Below are 18,431 nucleotides of genomic sequence, written 5' to 3' on the forward strand. Positions count from 1 at the left end.
CAGATCCTGTTAATAAGAAGAAAGTAGATGTACTATGTAGGTTCCTAGATGCCGGGAGGGGCCGGGGTGGGGGGTGGGGGTGGGGATGAGGATGTGTGGGGGGGCAGTGCTCTGGGGTCCACTTCAGGGAGAGACATTGTGACTCTCTTGTGACTGTGTTCACAAGTGTCGACGTTATCTAACTCCTCTTGTCAAACAGTTCATCCACATTTTGTAGAATATGCTGCGGGGGGGATTTCTCCACGTAGAATAGGCTGTATGTCTTTATTCAAGTACTGCAAAGGATTTTTGCTCAAAGAGTAATAAAAAAACATTCACCTTCTCAGCGAGGTGGCATTAAACCATATATCTGCTCTACACATTCCTTCTGTCTCTGGAAATACCTTGCTGAAGTAGTGCGCGTACGATAAACCTACCACAGAAGGCAAACAGTACCATTTCAAAACAAACAAAAAAACAAAAAGCCTGAACCAACAAGATTTCACATATGTCTCGCCTGTGAAAGGTTCAGAGTAAGGCCTCTGCAAATACAAGACCATAAAAGAATCAGCTCATATATATAAAAAAAAAAAAATCATAACATAAAACAGTCGAAATGAAACAACCACAACGGCCTTTCTATTCCATTCAGTCCATTCTACCAAATGAGCTCCCAAGCTGAGTGGATGTAGAGTGATGGGTGGAAGTCCCTCCCCATCGCCTGTCTGTCAGTCTCTGGGATCGGTGAAACCGTCAGTGTTGACACCTCCGTCACCCAATGAGGTAACTGTGTGTTTTCAAAGTCAAGTCGCCTTTAGCTGATCCGTCTCCTGCTAACACAGGATGTGGGTTCTTCCCCCTACAGAGCTCCAGGTCGGTGGCAGGGTTCGAGTTGTATTCCTTTGGTGGGCCAGCAACCCCTTTGGTAGTCAGTTGTCCACCTTGACAGGACCTGAATCTGAAGGCCGGCTGGGCAATATGTCCTGCATCTCTCCCCGTGATATCTTCTCCCACTGGCCCAGGTTCTCCCTGCAAACACAGAACACCTCCGTCAGATTCAGACGCTGCATGTCGTGGGTTTACGATCAGGGCCGCGCCATTAACACAGATATTCTATTTCTTACTGCAAAGACACGGCTTAAAATCTGAAATAAGGGAATAAAATCATGTCAGCATGATTCAACGACATTAAAAACTTTATCACTTAGACAGAATTAATTGGTTTATTATGACCATTATTAATAAATGGTAAAAAAAAAGTTACATTTTTTATTATTAATTATTTTACTGTTAACAAACATGAAATGACTGATAAAATTTCCTTATGAGGAATAATGCTATAATTTATGGTATTTAAACAATTTGTTGCTATACACATTATAACATTTTATGTACTATATTAGATATTTGTAGATATTTAATAATGGATGGCTATCATAAAGTTGCAACTAAATAATTACTCTAATTATTTGTCCCTTTTTCTTTTTCTGTTTCTTCCTTTTGCGTTAGTTTTTATGCCACTTGGGTTTGTCTGCACTTCACTCCTCCGCCTGTCTTGCGTTTCGTTATTTTGTTTTTGTCAAGTTGATAACTTGTATCCCACTGACTAAATTACTAAATAAATAAATAAGTAAATAAATAAAGTGTCAACTGCTAATGACAATACATTGTGAAATAAAAAGGCCACTGAAATAATTTTTATAGATGCACTACACAGTATTTATTAACCTTTTAACAAGATATTATAATCATGAGTTGCAACTTCATGACATAACTTCTAGCATTACTAATAATAAGTAACATTACTAATTATCCTTTCCTTGTTTGTTAATAGTAAAATAACTATTACTTTAAGTTTAAATAAGTATCAATTTATCAGTTATTAATGATAGTTATAATTAAGTGTTACCAATTAGGGTATGACACTTCTTTAAAACAAAACACACTTATGCAGATAACAGCATTTTGATTTGATTAAGTTATTATCAGATGTATATTTGTTACTTATCATTAGCTGTTAATTTTAAGTTGTCTTATGTGAGAGAAAATTAAATGTACCACTGTAGCTACTGATGGGGCTGGCTAGTTAGTACACAACAAGATAACACTTTGCTGCCACAAGGGTGTGCACCTGATGTTGTAAATGGTATGGAGACAATATAGTTGGAGACAGTTACAACCTTAAAACAGAAAGCTGAAATTATGTAACTGCAGCAATGATATTAGGACAAAAATATTAAAATACCAACATATTTAGAATACCAAATCATGGTTCTGACGTTATCCACATTAAATGTCAACACATTGCAACAACAATACGAAAGCTGCTTTAAACCAAACTGTAATAAACAACTAAACAAAATGAATTTGTACTGGCAATTTATTCAAGACAAAAATGTCAGGAATGATGATAAAAGGGTCAAACACATGTCACCACAGTGTCATTAGTCATGTGCAGTAGCGGTCCCATTAGGTCTCGTTGTCATGAGGGTAACCTCTCCGCCTGTGCTATGATCAAGCCTGACACACAAGTTCACAGAGCGCTGCCACTCATTCACTTAGCCAGCCGGATGCAGTTTACACGTCTGTGGCAGATCCCACAACAAGCAGTCGGGCTCCACAGGGTCTAGGCCCGCTGCCCACCCAGGGCCCGGTGCTGACGTACAGCCGGGGCTTAAATATTACACTGCTCACTTTGTTTGCATTCCCCACAGATCAAGGTCACAATGCTTTAAAGACCAGCGGGTTACCCCAGAGGGGTTAGAGAAATGTGCCATATGATCCCGTTCAACAAGCAGAAATAACTCATATAAATACATTCTTAAACTTTTATCAAACATGAAAGCAGAGAGGCACGCACGCAGACACAGTGTCACACCACAGCACACACTGGTACACCGTGGACGAGCAACCGTTTCCCGAGAGCACACTGTGCTCTACATTGACATTTGTCTATTTGAATATGTTTTCTTGCACAAGTTTGTCTAACCCAGTATCGGTGCGGTAGCATGTGTGTGTTTTGTTTGTATTTTCAGTGGAACTCCAGGAATGTGCGCCTATACACGCACTCCTTATCACCGCTAATCATATTTGTCTGGCCAACACTGCTGCTGGTCAGACGAGGCCAGCACACACGTCACTTATTACACTTGAAGCTGTCATCAGTGCATTTATTGGCCATATCAGATGTGAAATCAGCACGTCAATATTGTGTTAAGTAACATTTTGACTGCATTGTGTTTCTGACCTATTTCACAAAGTATGAATTAAAAGGTTATTTTTTATCTTTTATTGCTAAAAATATATATGAGATACAGGCTCTGTCACCTCCAAATCTTGCTTGGCCTTTTGTCAGCACACAGTAAAGGACAAGACCTTTCCTCATACTTAAACTGTAGCTTTGAATACTTACTTGCAGGCTTTTAGAAGAGGACTGGATGGAGGGAAAAGCTCCGCTAGTGTCGTGTAACATGGAACTGCAACAGCATTGTAAAATCCCACCTTATAAAAAAAGACAGAAAGACAAAATAAACTGAACAAACAGAAATAATTAGGCAGAAGAAGCAATTTTGTATGGAGCCTAAATAACAGTTTCACAAACTGTATAATAAATGACTTTTACACGACTTAAATCCCTTAGGCCATGAAAAAGTGTCCCAATGAGTGTATGATGCAGGGGGTGTAAGTGGTCTTAAATGCTACACATACTCAAAAAACATTCAACTTGACACAAATTTCACCTAAAAGCTTATCGAAAAATTCTGAAATTCCCCCAAAATAATTTTGTGTCAGTGGGTGCACAAAAATCCTCATAGATCATGTATTTACAAAGGCAGTTTTATATTTAGTGGTTACTGTTATTTGAGGTTTGTGTCTATAATATGGGTACCAACAATTTGGTGATGCTTTCAATTACCTTATGTCACTCTAAAATTCACTTACTGTGTATTCATTGTTGTGTGGGTATAGGGGCTTGATATTAAGTTTATTTTAATGCAGGATTTTTGCTGCTTTACCTGTATTTCACTTTAAAAAAGTTATATGCTCATTATGCTTAATAAAAATATGATAATCAAGTTGATTTATTATAAAGACCTTTTTATAGTGATGTCATTATCAGGATATTGTTGTTTGACAAGTCAAAACTGAGACTAAGTGGCCCAGGAACTTTGCTATGTTGAAACAGCCACTATATTGAGTCAAAAAGTTATTAGGATCCAAACCAACACAGGCTGCATGTCTCTTTACACACGACATTTTCAACAATCTCCTTTCTGTCACGCGCAATAAACTGCCTTACGGCGCCACACCTGTCATAAATAACTTGTGCCTGTTTTTTAACACATAAATAAAGTAAATATAAACATAACCTCACTAATATACACTATTCAAAATACACAGAAACTTAAATAACAGCAGAACTTATATGTCATATCATCACAGACATTTTTACCAAACATAAATATGTGCTTTAGTGGCTCTTATAATATTTGTGCATCATCCACCCATATTTCCTTCTTCTCAAAACTTTTTAAAGGACCACTACTTTCCTGTTATGGGATTATTCTTTACCTTCATAAAGAACACATTTCGAACTCTCTGAGAGTGTGTGTTAGAGTTAGAGAGAAAGCTCAGTTAGAGACACATGAGTAGAAGTGCTGGTCTTACTTGGCCTTGGGGAACCTCATCCTTCTTGTCTCTGTCCATCATAGGGATCGGCTGCAACCCAATTTTCTTCATCTCATCACCCTGACGAAGTACAACATAAAGAGAGTATTTTATTTCTGCACACTGTAGCAAATCTTCTGGCCACTAGACAACACTATTTTGCCTTCACAAATTGCAGGACAGCTGGGGGTAGCAGCATTTCCAAGTAATAACAGAGGTCTGACTGTTATACTGGAGGCACTAAATGACACTAAAGCGGTTGAAACTCTGGCAGTATCCCACTGTACCTCAGCCCAGAACTCAGCATAGATGTCGTTGGCTGTGAGTCGTGTGATTTGCCATTGCTTGGTAACAGAACACAGGTCACATGCTGTCATCATCAGACCAATCACACGGTCCCTGGAGGGGAGCAAAGCCTCGTTATAGCCATGAGGAGAAACTTTTTGTGCACCGGGTCCGCGTGTGATGTTGTAAGACCCAGTGTGATCCCGACCTGACTTATGCACCAGTGTTAGTCGTGACCTCTGACCTGTGACCGTGGTTGTTCAAGTCCAGTGCGCTCGTGGTCAGTAGCTCGGACAGCTGCTGGTGGTTGTTGAAGTACAGGGCGAGGTCCGTGGCGATGATGGCCTTCCGGATGATCTCCAACACCTGCTCGTACTCGCTGGAATTCAGGTTGGAGAAAATATTGTGCCCTTCCAGCTATGAGAAACAAAGAGATCAATAAAAAAGCAAAAGCTCCACTTATGAGGCGTTCAGCTCAGCTAGACTACAACAGGTTGTAATCTCATGTTCATCTCAAATTCACGCAGATCCTGGACGTTACAGAACAAGGCAGTCAGGACTAAATCACATGATCCATTCAACAGATCTGTATTGACAATGTGTGCATGTGTGTGTGCTTATGTTTTCTAGAAATTATGTTAACTTAAGTATTACAAGAAAGTAAGAATTTACTTGCCTATATGTTTCTCTTACACAGAAAAAGTGATGTAACAAATAAAAAAAAAAGGGAAAAAAAAGGTGCATATTTATGTAGGACTATGAAGTTTTTTAATTTTTATTTTATTTTTAAGAATTACTTATGTATTGTTATTTATGCATTTTTGTATTATAATTTTATTTAGTTACTGTGTTTTTCTCCCCTTTTGTGAATGTACATATATTTGATTTATTATTACTACGTAACTCTGTTTTATGCCAGAAAAAAAGAAAAAAGTTCAATAAAATATTAATGAAAAAAATCTGGTTGATTTTTGTCTTAATGATTTTAGTCTCTAAAATTCAGCACTGAGATAAATTTGAGTTTTTGCAAATTCTGAGGGCATTGTTCTGCTAGGTTTTCATTGGTCATCTTCAAATTGTGACTTGCTTTCTGCTTTGCTGATGACATCTGTCCACGTATGGCATCATTTTTGCAACTGATACAAAAGAAGAACTACTGGACATATGTTTTAAACAGCCATATAATAGCCTACATAAAAAGCAATAAACATAAATGAACACCAACGCTATGGCCCTCTTTGCATTCTAAGCCCGTCAAACTAAATAATATGAAAATAAGATAAAGCCTAAATAAGGAAGCGGTCTATTGAGCAGCGTGACTAATCAGTGAGGATGTGTGGCAGAGGCAAAGGAGGAAAAGGATTCGGTAAAGGAAGCAAGCGTCACTGTAAACTCTTCCATGATAACATCCAGGGAATCAACAAGTCGGCTATTAGCTGTCTGGCTTGCTGTGGTGAAGCCTATCTTCAGTCTCATCAAGAAGACCCATGGGCGTGCTTTAGATCTTCCTGGTGAATGTGATCAGTGATGGCGTCACCTACACCAGGCACACTAACTGCAATGGATGTGGTGTATGCTCTGAAGAGGCAGGGATGCACTGCGCACCGCTTCGGAGGATAAATAAATCGGTATCTTAGTAAAATCCTTTAATCTGATCTGCATGATATAAGTTAATATTTGAGTTGTCTTGGCAACAAATACAGGTCACACAATATTAGGCTATTTAATACTCTATTAATACATGTATCTATTATTTGGCCTATTTCCCACCCGACATTTTGGCTGTTGACAGCTCCATGTGACACTGGCAAAAAGCTGGCTAATGTAAACCCTGTATTGTATGTTGAATTATTTAGTCATTTCTGCGATTATTTTGCATTTGGTCTTCCCATAATTTACCCACCATCTGCAAGTTAGGATATGCCAATAATCTTAAATCATTAAAGGTCAAAACAGTGCATTAATTTGTGCTTTAAAAGACGATGAATGAATAAAAAATGTTGACTTTATTTGTACGCTAAGTTCTGCATAGTGGAGCTCTACCTGTAGGATGGAGACAGTCTGAGAGAAGTGGTGTTGCTCCATGGTGGAGGTGGAGTACAGAGCAGCCAGCGGATGGTCAAACTTCTGTAGGTATGCGTTGCTGAACCCCCGATGGTCCAAGTCATGGCACAGGCAGGCTATCAACAGACCCTTCTTCTGTAAGACCAGAGTGGGAAGACAAGAAAACAAACTTTAAAATCACAGAGATGCTGATCTTGATTTATTTTTATCTTGGAGCTGTAAAACCCTATAAGGGGCAAACCTCTAACTCTGTGAACATCCCGGGGGTTTTCTGTAGGATGGCGTACATACAGTGTGCCACCGTTACCGCGTGCTTCCAGTTGTGGTAGGGCACACGTCGGTAGTTCTTCCGTACAGACATGGTGAACCGACACAGCTTCTCCAGCTCAAAGCTGCATACGGAGAGAAAAGGATGATTAACATTTAATCACCCCGAGCTTTGACAGAGCGGACACTGATACTGTCATGGCCCAGTGACACCTCACCTGGTCTTACCACAGGAGCTATGAACCATGTAGATAAAGACAGCAGGCCAGATCTCCTCAAAGGGACTGATGTCAAAGTGGAACCTGGAGGAGGGAGGAGGAAAAGTCTTAAATTAGCATGTACAGCACACAGAGGGACAGATGAGGGGACGTCTGAGGTCTGGGTGTGTTTAAACTGACAGGCTGTCCTCCAAAAGACACACCCCTTCCTGCAATAGAGCTTCTGGACTCTCTCATCGTCACTCGCACAAACACGTGGCTGCAGACCAACCACACTCAGGGCCACAGCAGAGATAAAGACCAAAACCTTAACCTGAAAATGCACTCACATTTCGATCTCTTTATAAATGGGTGCAGGGAGATTGAGCTGGCTAAGGGTCTTCCATTCCTCTGATGTGCAGATGCTGTGATAAGACAGTTTTTCCATCGTCACTCTGTAAATGCATTCAGAGTGCCGGATCCTGTGGTACATCTGCAGGGACACACAGAGCAGGAGTTGGTCTTTAAAATGTCGAGAGAGAAACTGAACACTCTGGCGCTTTAGATACCAGAAGAATATCTTATATCTTTGTTGAATTCTTTAAGTTATCACTGCTGGAATTTCCAAAAGGGTCAGGCAGAGTTAAGCTGTCCGCAACAGTCCCGCATCATATTTTATCTGCCTCCAAAAAGTGTCTCCACATCTGGTTTGTATCCCTGTCCCCTTCCCAGACAGACAGGAATAAAGACAGTCAGGTACGGGCGCCAAGGCTCACACCTTCCACCATAAATCAGCATATATCAGCAGCCGGCCCAAGTGAGTTTCCTAGAGACACGAGGCATAAATTACAGCTAAACATAAATCCTGTCAGTGGACGGATGCAGACTGCTTGTCTTAAAATATTAACACGCCTCATCAATTTTAAAACCAACTTTGTGACGCTGCTCCTGCGTAAGTTTGTCGCACGAGCTGATGGTGAGTCAGGCCCCACAGAGAGGGGAGGCTCTGACAGACAGACCACACAACGCAGGCTTCCACTGTTGATTCATGAAATGTCTGTGTGCTCCACGTAAAGGATAATCATCACCGCCAGAAAAATACGCTTTTATTCATATTTTGGAGCACTATCTGGCACTATCTTTGTCAACCTTGGAGAAGGAATTACTTTTCACACAAATAGGGAAACCCTAGTAACAGCTGAAACACGTCTCTCAGCTACAGTATGAATTTAGGGAAGTGATGAGGCAACTATGTCAAAGGTGCAGCTTTCTGAAAATAAGAATCAAGTATTCATGTCCATGAAGTATTATATAATCTACCTACACTGCAAAAGATAAAGAGCAGACTTGTGCAAACAGATATAAAGAGAACGGATTGTGTTTTTGTTTTTGGAAAGAATCAGTTAAAGACATTTTAAGACTAGTATAGTTTACTCACATTTGCACAGTGTAAGGCCAGAGCACAAAAGACAGCAAACATCTTAAAGTTGTTCTCATCTGTTTTAGTGAAGGCACTTCCGCTTAGCTTGTTCACCATCTGCACCACACCTATAACGGTCCCCCTGCTCACAATGGGCATGCACAGGATGTTCCGCGTGGTGTAGCCGGTTTTGAGGTCCACCTCTCTGTTGGGAAGACATACAAATAATGTGAGCCAACAATCTGACATTCATCATGTAAGCAAGGTTAGAATGTGAACTATGACGTAGAAACACAGCATGTTTACAGGGACAGTTCAGCCCAAAGTCAAAAATTAATTTTTTTTGTCATATATGTAGTGCTATTTATTAATTTGGATTGTTTTGGTGGGGGCTGCAGAGTGTTGGAGCTATCTGCCAAAGAGATGTCTGCCTTCTCTGGAATATAATGGAACCAAATCGCACTCGGCTTGTAGTGCTCAAAGCTCATGAAGGATGGATTTTCTTTCTCCCAAACCACACCCACCAACTGTATCACCACGCAAAAGGAAGCATGCATTTACTGCTAGCTCACCTAGTACCACTGAGCTAGCTAACAGTACAGCCCAAGAGGTCATTAATGTCTACATCCTGCACTGATGGTGATACAGTTGACAGGTGTAGTTCAGTAGAGAGAAAATAGTTCCTGCATGAAACTGCTCACAACAAGGTCTGTGGATTATCTTGAGTAACTGGGTCATGATTTCTGCAAAGAGACATTGCTGTCGAGTTTTTCAACTGTATTTTTGTGGCACACTGAGCACCACAAGCTACAAGAGAGCCATCTAGTTCTATTATATTCAAGAGAAAGACATCTCCAACACTGAAACTCACACCGTAAGAGTCTAGATTAATACATAGCAATACAATGAGTGAAAAGATTTTGGGATTTTGGGGGAACTATCCCTTTAATTCCTGGTGTAAATATGTGGGAATAGTGTTTTTATCCATAATGCAGGAGTATAACCAAAGTCAAGTGAAGAAGAATTGTCCATGACAAACCAAAGCACAACTTTAAGACACTTCATTAGATAAACGACAATCACAGATAAGATAAGCAAGAAAAATAAGTAAAAATGTCTTATCGCAGAGTCTGTTGGAGTTTACCGGTTGAACCGGGGGTCTGCATAGGCATCTGGGATATTTAAGACTTCCCCTGTCTGAGCCACTTGGCCAGCTATTCCCTTGTCTATAGAAAACCTTCAGGGAAAGAGAACAAGAGACAAGAGGACAAGAGTTAGATTTGTGGACTGCCCGTCTAGGCTTCTCAGTCTGTCTATGCTGGGTGGATGTGAGAAAATCAATGGTAGATCAATACTATGAAAATCCATGTGAAAATCTGATTTTAAAAATCCAATTTACTGCACAATTAGTGTGCAGATTAACTATTTTTACTCAGAGGGTGAACACGATGATGTTGTGTTGTAATGGTACAAAATCAGCCTTGTTTTTCTATTGACTTTCTATTATTGGAAGCTCTTCTCCGAACTGTCTTGTCACAAGAGGACCTTGTTTACTGTATACAATGGTGAGCAATGTCTTCCAGGGGCAGGAGACACACTTTTGAATGTATGGAGACAGAAAAAAAGTGTTTTACTCCTTCTCATGAGGAAATGTGTTTTAACTGAAACTATGAGACTTATGTAAGAGCACAGACACCACCAAAATCAAATAAGTACACTGTGTAGCACACTGTAAGAGAAAAGGTTAAATCTCACACACCTAATTTCTTTGGTTTTCCTAAAGACAGGTTTGCCTTCTTTCTCTTCCCCAATATCGAACAGGTCAGAGTACAGTTCTTTGTTGTTGTGATCTACCTGGAAGAGTGCGCACCTGTCCGCATTCACTAGGTTTTTTGCATATATCTGCAAAACAACACCAGGGACAGAACCTTATTAGCAACACTGAGCATTTGACAGAACTGAAGAAACATATGTAAAATTACATCTAGCAACTTCATTAATTAAATCAGAAACATCACTGCAGTTTAAAGTGTTTCTTTTAGATGGAACAGTTAAATGTAGAGAATAAAAACACACACAGTATAACTACAGGTCATTCCAGTTCATTTCAGTGTTTGAACCAGATGACTTGAATGACCTGAGATGACACAACAGTCACAACGCAACAGAATACAAACAAACAGAGAGGTGGGTTTTAGTAGAAACACAGGAAAATCATGTTTTACTCTCAGATTACGTTTTGCTTTAAAGTACTGCAAGCAGAAAAACTTGCCTAGTATATCTATGCATTGTTAATATCAATTACAAACTAACAGTATCATTACAATTAATGCCAACAAATATCAGGAAATATCAGCAGTGCCCCTCAGGTATCAAGAAAGCCTGTGTGTGTATCTGTATCACAGCAGCATTACTACTCTGTTTAACACACATAACCTAACACACACTCCCAGGATGTGTAGCCTTGAAGACAATGTGAATGAACACATACTTGCAGAAATCACACTCACCATAATATGTTCAAGTAGAGAATCTATTGCCACAATGTTATCAAAGTATGTTCTGTGCGAAAAGAAGAAATGACGCATTGAGATGTTGACAAATGGGAAGCTCTGATGACGTTCACATTCAAGACATGAAAGCTAAAGTTGCCTAAAATGTTTCTTTCTATCGTGTGAGCAAAAAGTTTTTAACGTTTGACCTGACATGAGAAAAGACGCTAAGTCACTCTAGAGCCCATATCTTAATTTTTATAAACTTAGACTAAAATGAGAACATGATGTAAATATACTTTTCATCAGCATTTATTTAGTGTAACGTAGCAGCAGCTCTTACTTTGACACATCTAGTAGGAAGTCATTGAGCTCAGTCTGTTTGGCGAGGCCTCTGCACACCTACAAACAAAGGAAAATAGGTCATGACCCGACACCCAGATGTATCACACATTTCTCACAGAACACACACAGCATCCTGCGTGTACTGTCAACAAACACAGCTTGGCTACGGGCCACCTTCGTGAGCTGCAGTAACAACAGAGTGTTTTTGCAGCGAGCAGCCAACCCAGGAGCGCAGTGTGCTGCAGTGCTGTACCGCTCACTGTGGCTCAGAGGTCCACTGTGGCCAGTGCTGCAGTGGGACGCTGCTTCTCTGAGGTGTTATGCTATCCGTTCGTATAAAAACAGCACTGGGGCGTAATGACGTCCTCGGGGAGCTGTTTGTTGAATCTATGGCTTAGTTGATTGGACTGGGCCCAGTGACAACCCAGTTCCTGTACACAGTGGATTTCCCCATTAAAAACACCGGCGCAGAACCAGAACAAACAAAGCCATCGAAGATCATTATAAGTGAGACGGTTAGGTTTCACCTTGCTCCCAGAAGTCTTTAGTGTTACAGTAGAGTTTGCTCACCTGTACTTGATGAATGGCAACTGATGCCCACGCTAAATTAGCTGTTGCAACCTGGAAAAGAAAGTGAAGATTAGCTCCAAAGAAAAAACAGCACGATTAACACGAGTTATCACACATTTTCAAGTCCTTATCACATTTCCTCTTTTGAATATTTCAACATAATTATCTATCCTGCACATCAGGTAGTCTGATTATCACAGGAACCACTTAGTCCAGATTCAGAGCCACTCACACCTGTATTAAAGCTGCACTAACATAGATTTTTTTATATGGCAAAGGGTCAAATGACCATGTGTAACGTGAAGGTGGTTGCTCTAAGTGACGAACCCACAGAGAATTATTACATGACTCTGCAGTTCCCCTCAGCTCTGCAGTTTTAGTGTCTACCAGCTCATTTTTTGTATTTACAGCCTGCAACTTTACTGTTTTGGTTCACTCTCACCACTCTTACCAACTTCCTTTTCAGCAGCTGTTTGCAGTGAAAAAGCTTTAATAAACACACTGTGTGCTACCTGCCCAGTACCAAACACAGACAAAAGGTGTTCTCGGAGCAGAGGAACTTTTTCAGAGGTCTAAGAACCCCTCCTTCGATGTGTCCACACCACAAGAAAGTAGGAACCATCGTAGTACTTAGAATGCCGTTTCAAGGAACTTTCTTGAGCTTCTTTTTCAGAGATGGCACAAGTGTACTGTAATTTGTCCAGATGCCAATGCAACATCGGCATCCCCCATTTTTAAAAACCTGTTAGCCCTGTAAACAACAGACAACACAAACAAAAGCTCGTAACGAAAAAATAGAAGAAAACATAAATGGACCAACAGGTCCAGGCTTTCCTGAGCGTATATGTAACGGTGAAAATACAACACGATTTTGACTCGTAAAAGTGAAAGGGATGTTGCTGTACCAACCACTGGCTAGCTTACAGTGTCACTTCAGCGTTCCTACTGGCGGTATGAATGCAAACAGAAAAAAGCCATTGAAGGTATGTAGTTCTCGGGGGAGCTCCCCTTTGGGCAGAATTCTTCAGCCCGAAAACACCTCAAGTTAGCAACCAGCTATGAACACAGTGGAACAATCTGAAGAGCCACATACTCCCCTCAGGAGTTAGTGTAGACCAATGGTTCCCAACTGATGGGTCGTGGTCCAAAAGTGGGTCGTGGGTCCATTCTGAAAGGACCCTAAATGACTCGCAAACATGTTTAGTTTGTAAAAAAACACCCTATATTTTTAAGTGTAGTGAATTTCTAGCACAGAGCTTTTATTTTGAGGTGCTGTTTCCTGCTGTAGAGTGAGCGACTAACAGACAGCTACCTGACAGAGACAGCTAACTAGCTCGACAACATGGCCAAACGCAAGTATGACGCTGAGTGTATTAAACTGTGTGGACCTTGAACTAATAACTAAGGAGAAATCTGGACCCTGTGGCTGGACCAGTTGGGAACCACTGGTGTAGACCAAACCAGAGCTAAAAGCAAAGTGAATACTGAATGATTAGACTCGTAAAATGACCATAAACATAAATTCAAATACTTAATACTAATATCCGTCTGTGTCTGCTGACATGAGTCATATCCCCTTAAAAGTGTCAGTATATAAACTGTATGTCAGTGTTGTGTTTACAGCTTGTTGTGCTGCTCCCAAGTGACCAAAAACTCCACTGATGCAGGTTTGAATAAAATTAAATAAAATGTAGCAGATAACTCTCAAGTCGGTAATACCTGCTTGCTAATATTAACCAAATTTACAGCAATGCCTTGAGATTTAACCAAAAATGCTTGATGGTTAATAACAAGTACAATATTAGGGAATAGTTGCTTGAGCAACCTGTATGTTAAGTAATTTTCTAGCTCATTGTGCTGCCATTTCTTTCACTGAATCCATTAGCAACTAGTAGAAAGTGCTTGGAGACAAAAATATAGCATTATGAAGTATTTTCCACATTCAACTGAACCCCACAAATCCAATAGAGATCTTGAACAGATCTAGATTAAGGTGAATACCAGGCTAACTGTAGTTCTGTGAGCTGTGTTGCTCCAGCCTCCCACTCTTGGTGTGTTTTGTCTGGGTCAGACTGACCTCCTGGTGGCTGAGGTTGAAGGGCTCCTTGCCCCACTGCCGATGCAGCTCCAGGATGGCAATGAGGTCCCCGATGGCAGTGACGATGGGGAGGCACAGGACAGAGTGAACATGGATCCCTGAGTCCTGCCCTGTGCCGTCGGGGAAGCGCTCGTCCTGCAACACACAGATTTGTGAAGGTCAGTATCACCTAGAGTTTTCAGGAGTTTAACAAAGGAGGTCAGTGTAGCTGGTACATCAACTGATGTAGATGATGAAGAAGATTCAAATTGAAATTCAGATGAGCAAGGATCAGTTAAAGAAACACATATAGAGAATATCTGTGATCAAACATCACAGCTATGCAGTGAAATGTTCCTATGATAGGTACATCAGTACAGCCTCACCCCCATGATGTCCTCTACTAGCAGTGTTTTGTGAGTCTTGGCAACATGAGCGGCAATGGTTGTCCCAAATGCGATGGGGCCGGAGGGGATGAGGCTTGGAGGGCCATCCTTGGCCCCCGTTGGAGTGAACAAACATAAACTCTACAGAGAAGCATAGACAAGAACATGGAGGGAAACAGACATGTTAAATACATGCACACAGTTTCATTCATGTATAAAAAGTATTCAGCAAACGTCCTCTGCACTTACATTGTTGCATTCTCCCAAAAAGTAAAGTGCAAATCCATCAGCTTTTGTTGCTGCAGAATAAAGAGACACACAGGTCACATGTGCGCGGTGCATGTGCTTTAAATATAGCCAGACAGTCAGTGACATTAGCTGTCAGCGTATGTTACATTCTCTCATACAGATGTGTCGAACAATAAATGTCAGGTATACCTGAGAGGAAAAGTGTAATAAGATAAAAGTCCGGTTACAATCTAATAACAATCTATTAACACTGTCCCACATAACGACAAGGGCGCTCTGACCGAGGGCTTTGACTGCCATCCAGTTCATCTCGTTCCCAGTCCTCCTTTCCAGTCCCATTTCACACTGATATATAGGTCATGTTATCATACAATGTGACAACAGGGAGGCTGGTGGAGCATCAGTGAATACACAGATGATCAAGACGTTAATGAGAAGTGTGGTTTGGGTGAAATGATCTTTTGGTTCGAATCTTTAACAACATATAATGTATTTATAAAATTAAACATATCAGACGTTGTAAGAGTTAGAAAGATTAAGTCCTGGATATTCTAAAGTCTGAACTAAAACTGTATCATATGAACAATCAACCAACCTATTTTATAAAGAATGTACTTATTGTAGAATATTACACAGACTGTTTGATCGTATGATTGTATTTTCTAGTTTTTTAGACCCTTTAATCATCAGTTTCACTTTGGTTTGCCAAGCTAAATGAGGAGAAGAACTGGAACTAATGAACCTTCAAATGGGGTTGTGTAGTCCATGTAAATGTCCCCTCTTTGGATATTCACAACCTCGTAAGTGTAAATTTTCTAAAGGCGCAGAGTTCAGGACTTGTGATGTGTTTGCTAATGTGTTTGAGAAATGGCGGAGACCATGGAAGTTCATGTTTCCGAGGATGGTAATAATATATTTTAATTTTGGTCATATACTGTTTTTCTTGGTAAATTTATAATATAACTGAGGACAATGTTGATATTTCCAATGACCTTATCTTTTTCCTCTGTTATTATGCCTTTGCATTCCCTGCATTACATAACCCGCTCGCTAGCTTGCTAAATTGTTAGCCTCGGTGGCTTCTAGATGCCAACACTAGCGTCCATGTTGCAGATACCTAGCAGCGGTGTTCTCACAAATTAACCACTTGAACACTAAGCATGTCATGTACACAACTTCCCACGTCACGAGCTCAAGACTTCCACTTGAAGGCATCATTTTCCTTTAAGAATACTACTTATTTTATTTATTATTTATGTTGATTGAAGCAGAATATGGGTGGGGTTTATCACAGTGGGCCCTTTAAGCTGGTGTCAGAAAAGTACGCTTTGACTTTACATTGACACAACTCTTCTTGGGTTATTTACCGCAGCAAATCTTGCTCCTCCTCCAAAAAAAATTTCCGCAAATTGTATTTAAAGTGCTCGATCCCAGTCTTACAGGGAAATGTTTGACATCACCAGTGTGATGTGACCTGAAGCTGAGAGGATCAATCTGTTACCTGTCTTGATGATGTTGCACAACTCATAGAGCAGGAGTTTGTTGTCTCCTCCAGTGTCCAGGCGCTGCTCCATGTAGCTGTTGAGTTCGTACACCACACCCTGCATATTTGTGTCCTGGTACTGCTGGACACAAGACACACAGAAGTTGCAACTCCACAGTTTCCGCATAAACACTGAGGTTGAATTTCAAAATTCAGCAAGAGCTACGACAAAGAAAAATGTGACAACAACCTGCAATCTCCACTGCACCCAGTCTAACGTTACTGCAGCAGCTAGCTGCTAGCTCAGATGGGAAGATTTTTTTTTTTTTTCTGAATGAAAGAGGATTATCTGCCTGCCATTCACAACGACAGAGCCGTTCATCACAACATTACCCTCCACCCCACCCTTACACTCCCCTACACTGCTGCATTCTAGCCCAGGGATCCCCCCGCAGTCCCGAGAGGAGGCCACCGGAGCCCCACAGCTCTGATTAGAGCCCTGGCAAGCTCTGCTGCTCAGCCTCAGCTTAAAAGTGTGGTTACGTAAGAGGCAGACCTCCTGCCTTGTACGGGGCCAGAGAGCCGTCTATTTCTGCGCCTGCAGAGAGAGTGAGGACAGGACAGCAGGGAGAGTGGCGCACTAGAAAGCCTCCCCCACGGGAAGCCTTCTATCCTCCCACATCCTGTTTGCACAGACGTATGGATGACGCACCGAGAGGTCGAGTGGCCCTCATTTTTCTTTTCTGTGTGTGTGAAGTCCCTTCTACCCAGCTCCGAGGCCCCGCTGTGGGTGCTGACACTCGGTCACCTCGGGGCACAATGGTGTCAGGAAGACAAAGGTGTGAACATACGTATTTGTGACCACAGGGGATCTACTCTTTCCCATAACTTCCTGCCAACTGTCTCACACATGACGATTGTGCAATGCAGTGAAACATTCATGTTGTTTCTTATTATTCTTATTAATTATCTATTTGATGCTAACCTAAACGCTCACAGAGCCTGGACAACTCCAGTGGTAACATCGCAAGCATCACTACTGTGCTGCATCTCACCGAAGAATGCACAGGTACTAAACTATTGCATGCTTTTTATATAAACTACACCTGCCAACTGTATCGCTGCACAGAAGGAAACATACATCTACTGCTAGCTCACCTAGCACCACTGAGCTGGCTAACATTACAGCTCAGCTGAGTAGAACGCCATTAATGACTACATCTTCATGAGCATGAGCCTCTCATCCATAAGTAGATACACGCTTTCCTCTGCGCAGTGATGTAGTTCAGTGGGAAGAAATTAGTTCCTACAAATAACTGCTCACAACAAGGTCTGTGGATTATCTTGAGTAACCAGGTCATAAAGAGCACTGCAAGTGAGAGACAAACTATGAATTTTTGATTTTGGGGTGAATTGTCCCTTTAAGTACACCAAGACATTTTTGGACAGTATTGAGTTCTGTGAGTTCTAAATTAGTTCAGCAGAAGTGTCCATTCCTGAGTAAGAACTCAATTAGTCACTAAGGTCAGCTTTAGGAAGTAGGTGGCAAGGTAATAAAGTACTAATATATATCAACAGTAGGGTTGGGAATCTCTCTGTGATAGACGATTCGATACGTATCTAGATACACGGGTTACGATACGATTCAAAAACAATATATTTTTAATACAGAACGATTCGATACAATGTAGGAACGATACGATTCGATACGATTCTGTGGTTAACATTTGTTGATGTAGACATTAATCATACATTATAAAATAAAGAAGCCCATTCTATAAAAGTGACATTCTTACAGTATTTTCAAATTTGTAAAAGACCACAACCCCAAGCATTGTTGCTGTATGGCACTGGCAAAAATAAAATAAAAAGACAGATAACAACAAAATCACATGTCAAATGTATTTATTTTTAGACATGGACCAAAAAAAGACTTGCTGAATGAACAT

General features: G+C 40.8%; 1 protein-coding gene and 1 pseudogene across 4 annotated transcripts in view; one reads left to right on the forward strand and one right to left on the reverse strand.

The window, feature by feature from the left end:
- Positions 1–62: 62 nt before the first annotated feature.
- Positions 63–18,431, reverse strand: part of pde10a (phosphodiesterase 10A) — a 71,869-nt gene continuing 53,500 nt past the window's right edge. The window contains exons 4-22 of one of the 4 annotated variants that reach the window (XM_050070590.1): positions 16,501–16,624; positions 15,000–15,049; positions 14,751–14,891; positions 14,365–14,520; positions 12,288–12,338; positions 11,716–11,774; positions 11,391–11,442; positions 10,640–10,782; positions 10,025–10,117; positions 8,899–9,085; positions 7,811–7,953; positions 7,482–7,565; positions 7,238–7,388; positions 6,976–7,131; positions 5,177–5,349; positions 4,935–5,046; positions 4,648–4,728; positions 3,392–3,480; positions 63–1,008 (exon numbers count right to left, since the gene is read on the reverse strand). In XM_050070590.1, the coding sequence (XP_049926547.1) occupies positions 909–1,008; positions 3,392–3,480; positions 4,648–4,728; positions 4,935–5,046; positions 5,177–5,349; positions 6,976–7,131; positions 7,238–7,388; positions 7,482–7,565; positions 7,811–7,953; positions 8,899–9,085; positions 10,025–10,117; positions 10,640–10,782; positions 11,391–11,442; positions 11,716–11,774; positions 12,288–12,338; positions 14,365–14,520; positions 14,751–14,891; positions 15,000–15,049; positions 16,501–16,624 (2,145 nt within the window). In that variant the 3' untranslated portion in view covers positions 63–908. The remainder of the gene's footprint in view (positions 1,009–3,391; positions 3,481–4,647; positions 4,729–4,934; positions 5,047–5,176; positions 5,350–6,975; positions 7,132–7,237; positions 7,389–7,481; positions 7,566–7,810; positions 7,954–8,898; positions 9,086–10,024; positions 10,118–10,639; positions 10,783–11,390; positions 11,443–11,715; positions 11,775–12,287; positions 12,339–14,364; positions 14,521–14,750; positions 14,892–14,999; positions 15,050–16,500; positions 16,625–18,431) is intronic. The other 3 variants (XM_050070591.1, XM_050070594.1, XM_050070592.1) reach the window with 3 other exon arrangements.
- On the forward strand, positions 5,358–6,966 carry LOC126406389 (histone H4-like; annotated as a pseudogene).

The sequence above is a fragment of the Epinephelus moara genome, chromosome 19 (genome assembly GCF_006386435.1).
Source record: "Epinephelus moara isolate mb chromosome 19, YSFRI_EMoa_1.0, whole genome shotgun sequence".
NCBI classification, from domain to species: Eukaryota; Metazoa; Chordata; class Actinopteri; order Perciformes; family Serranidae; genus Epinephelus; species Epinephelus moara.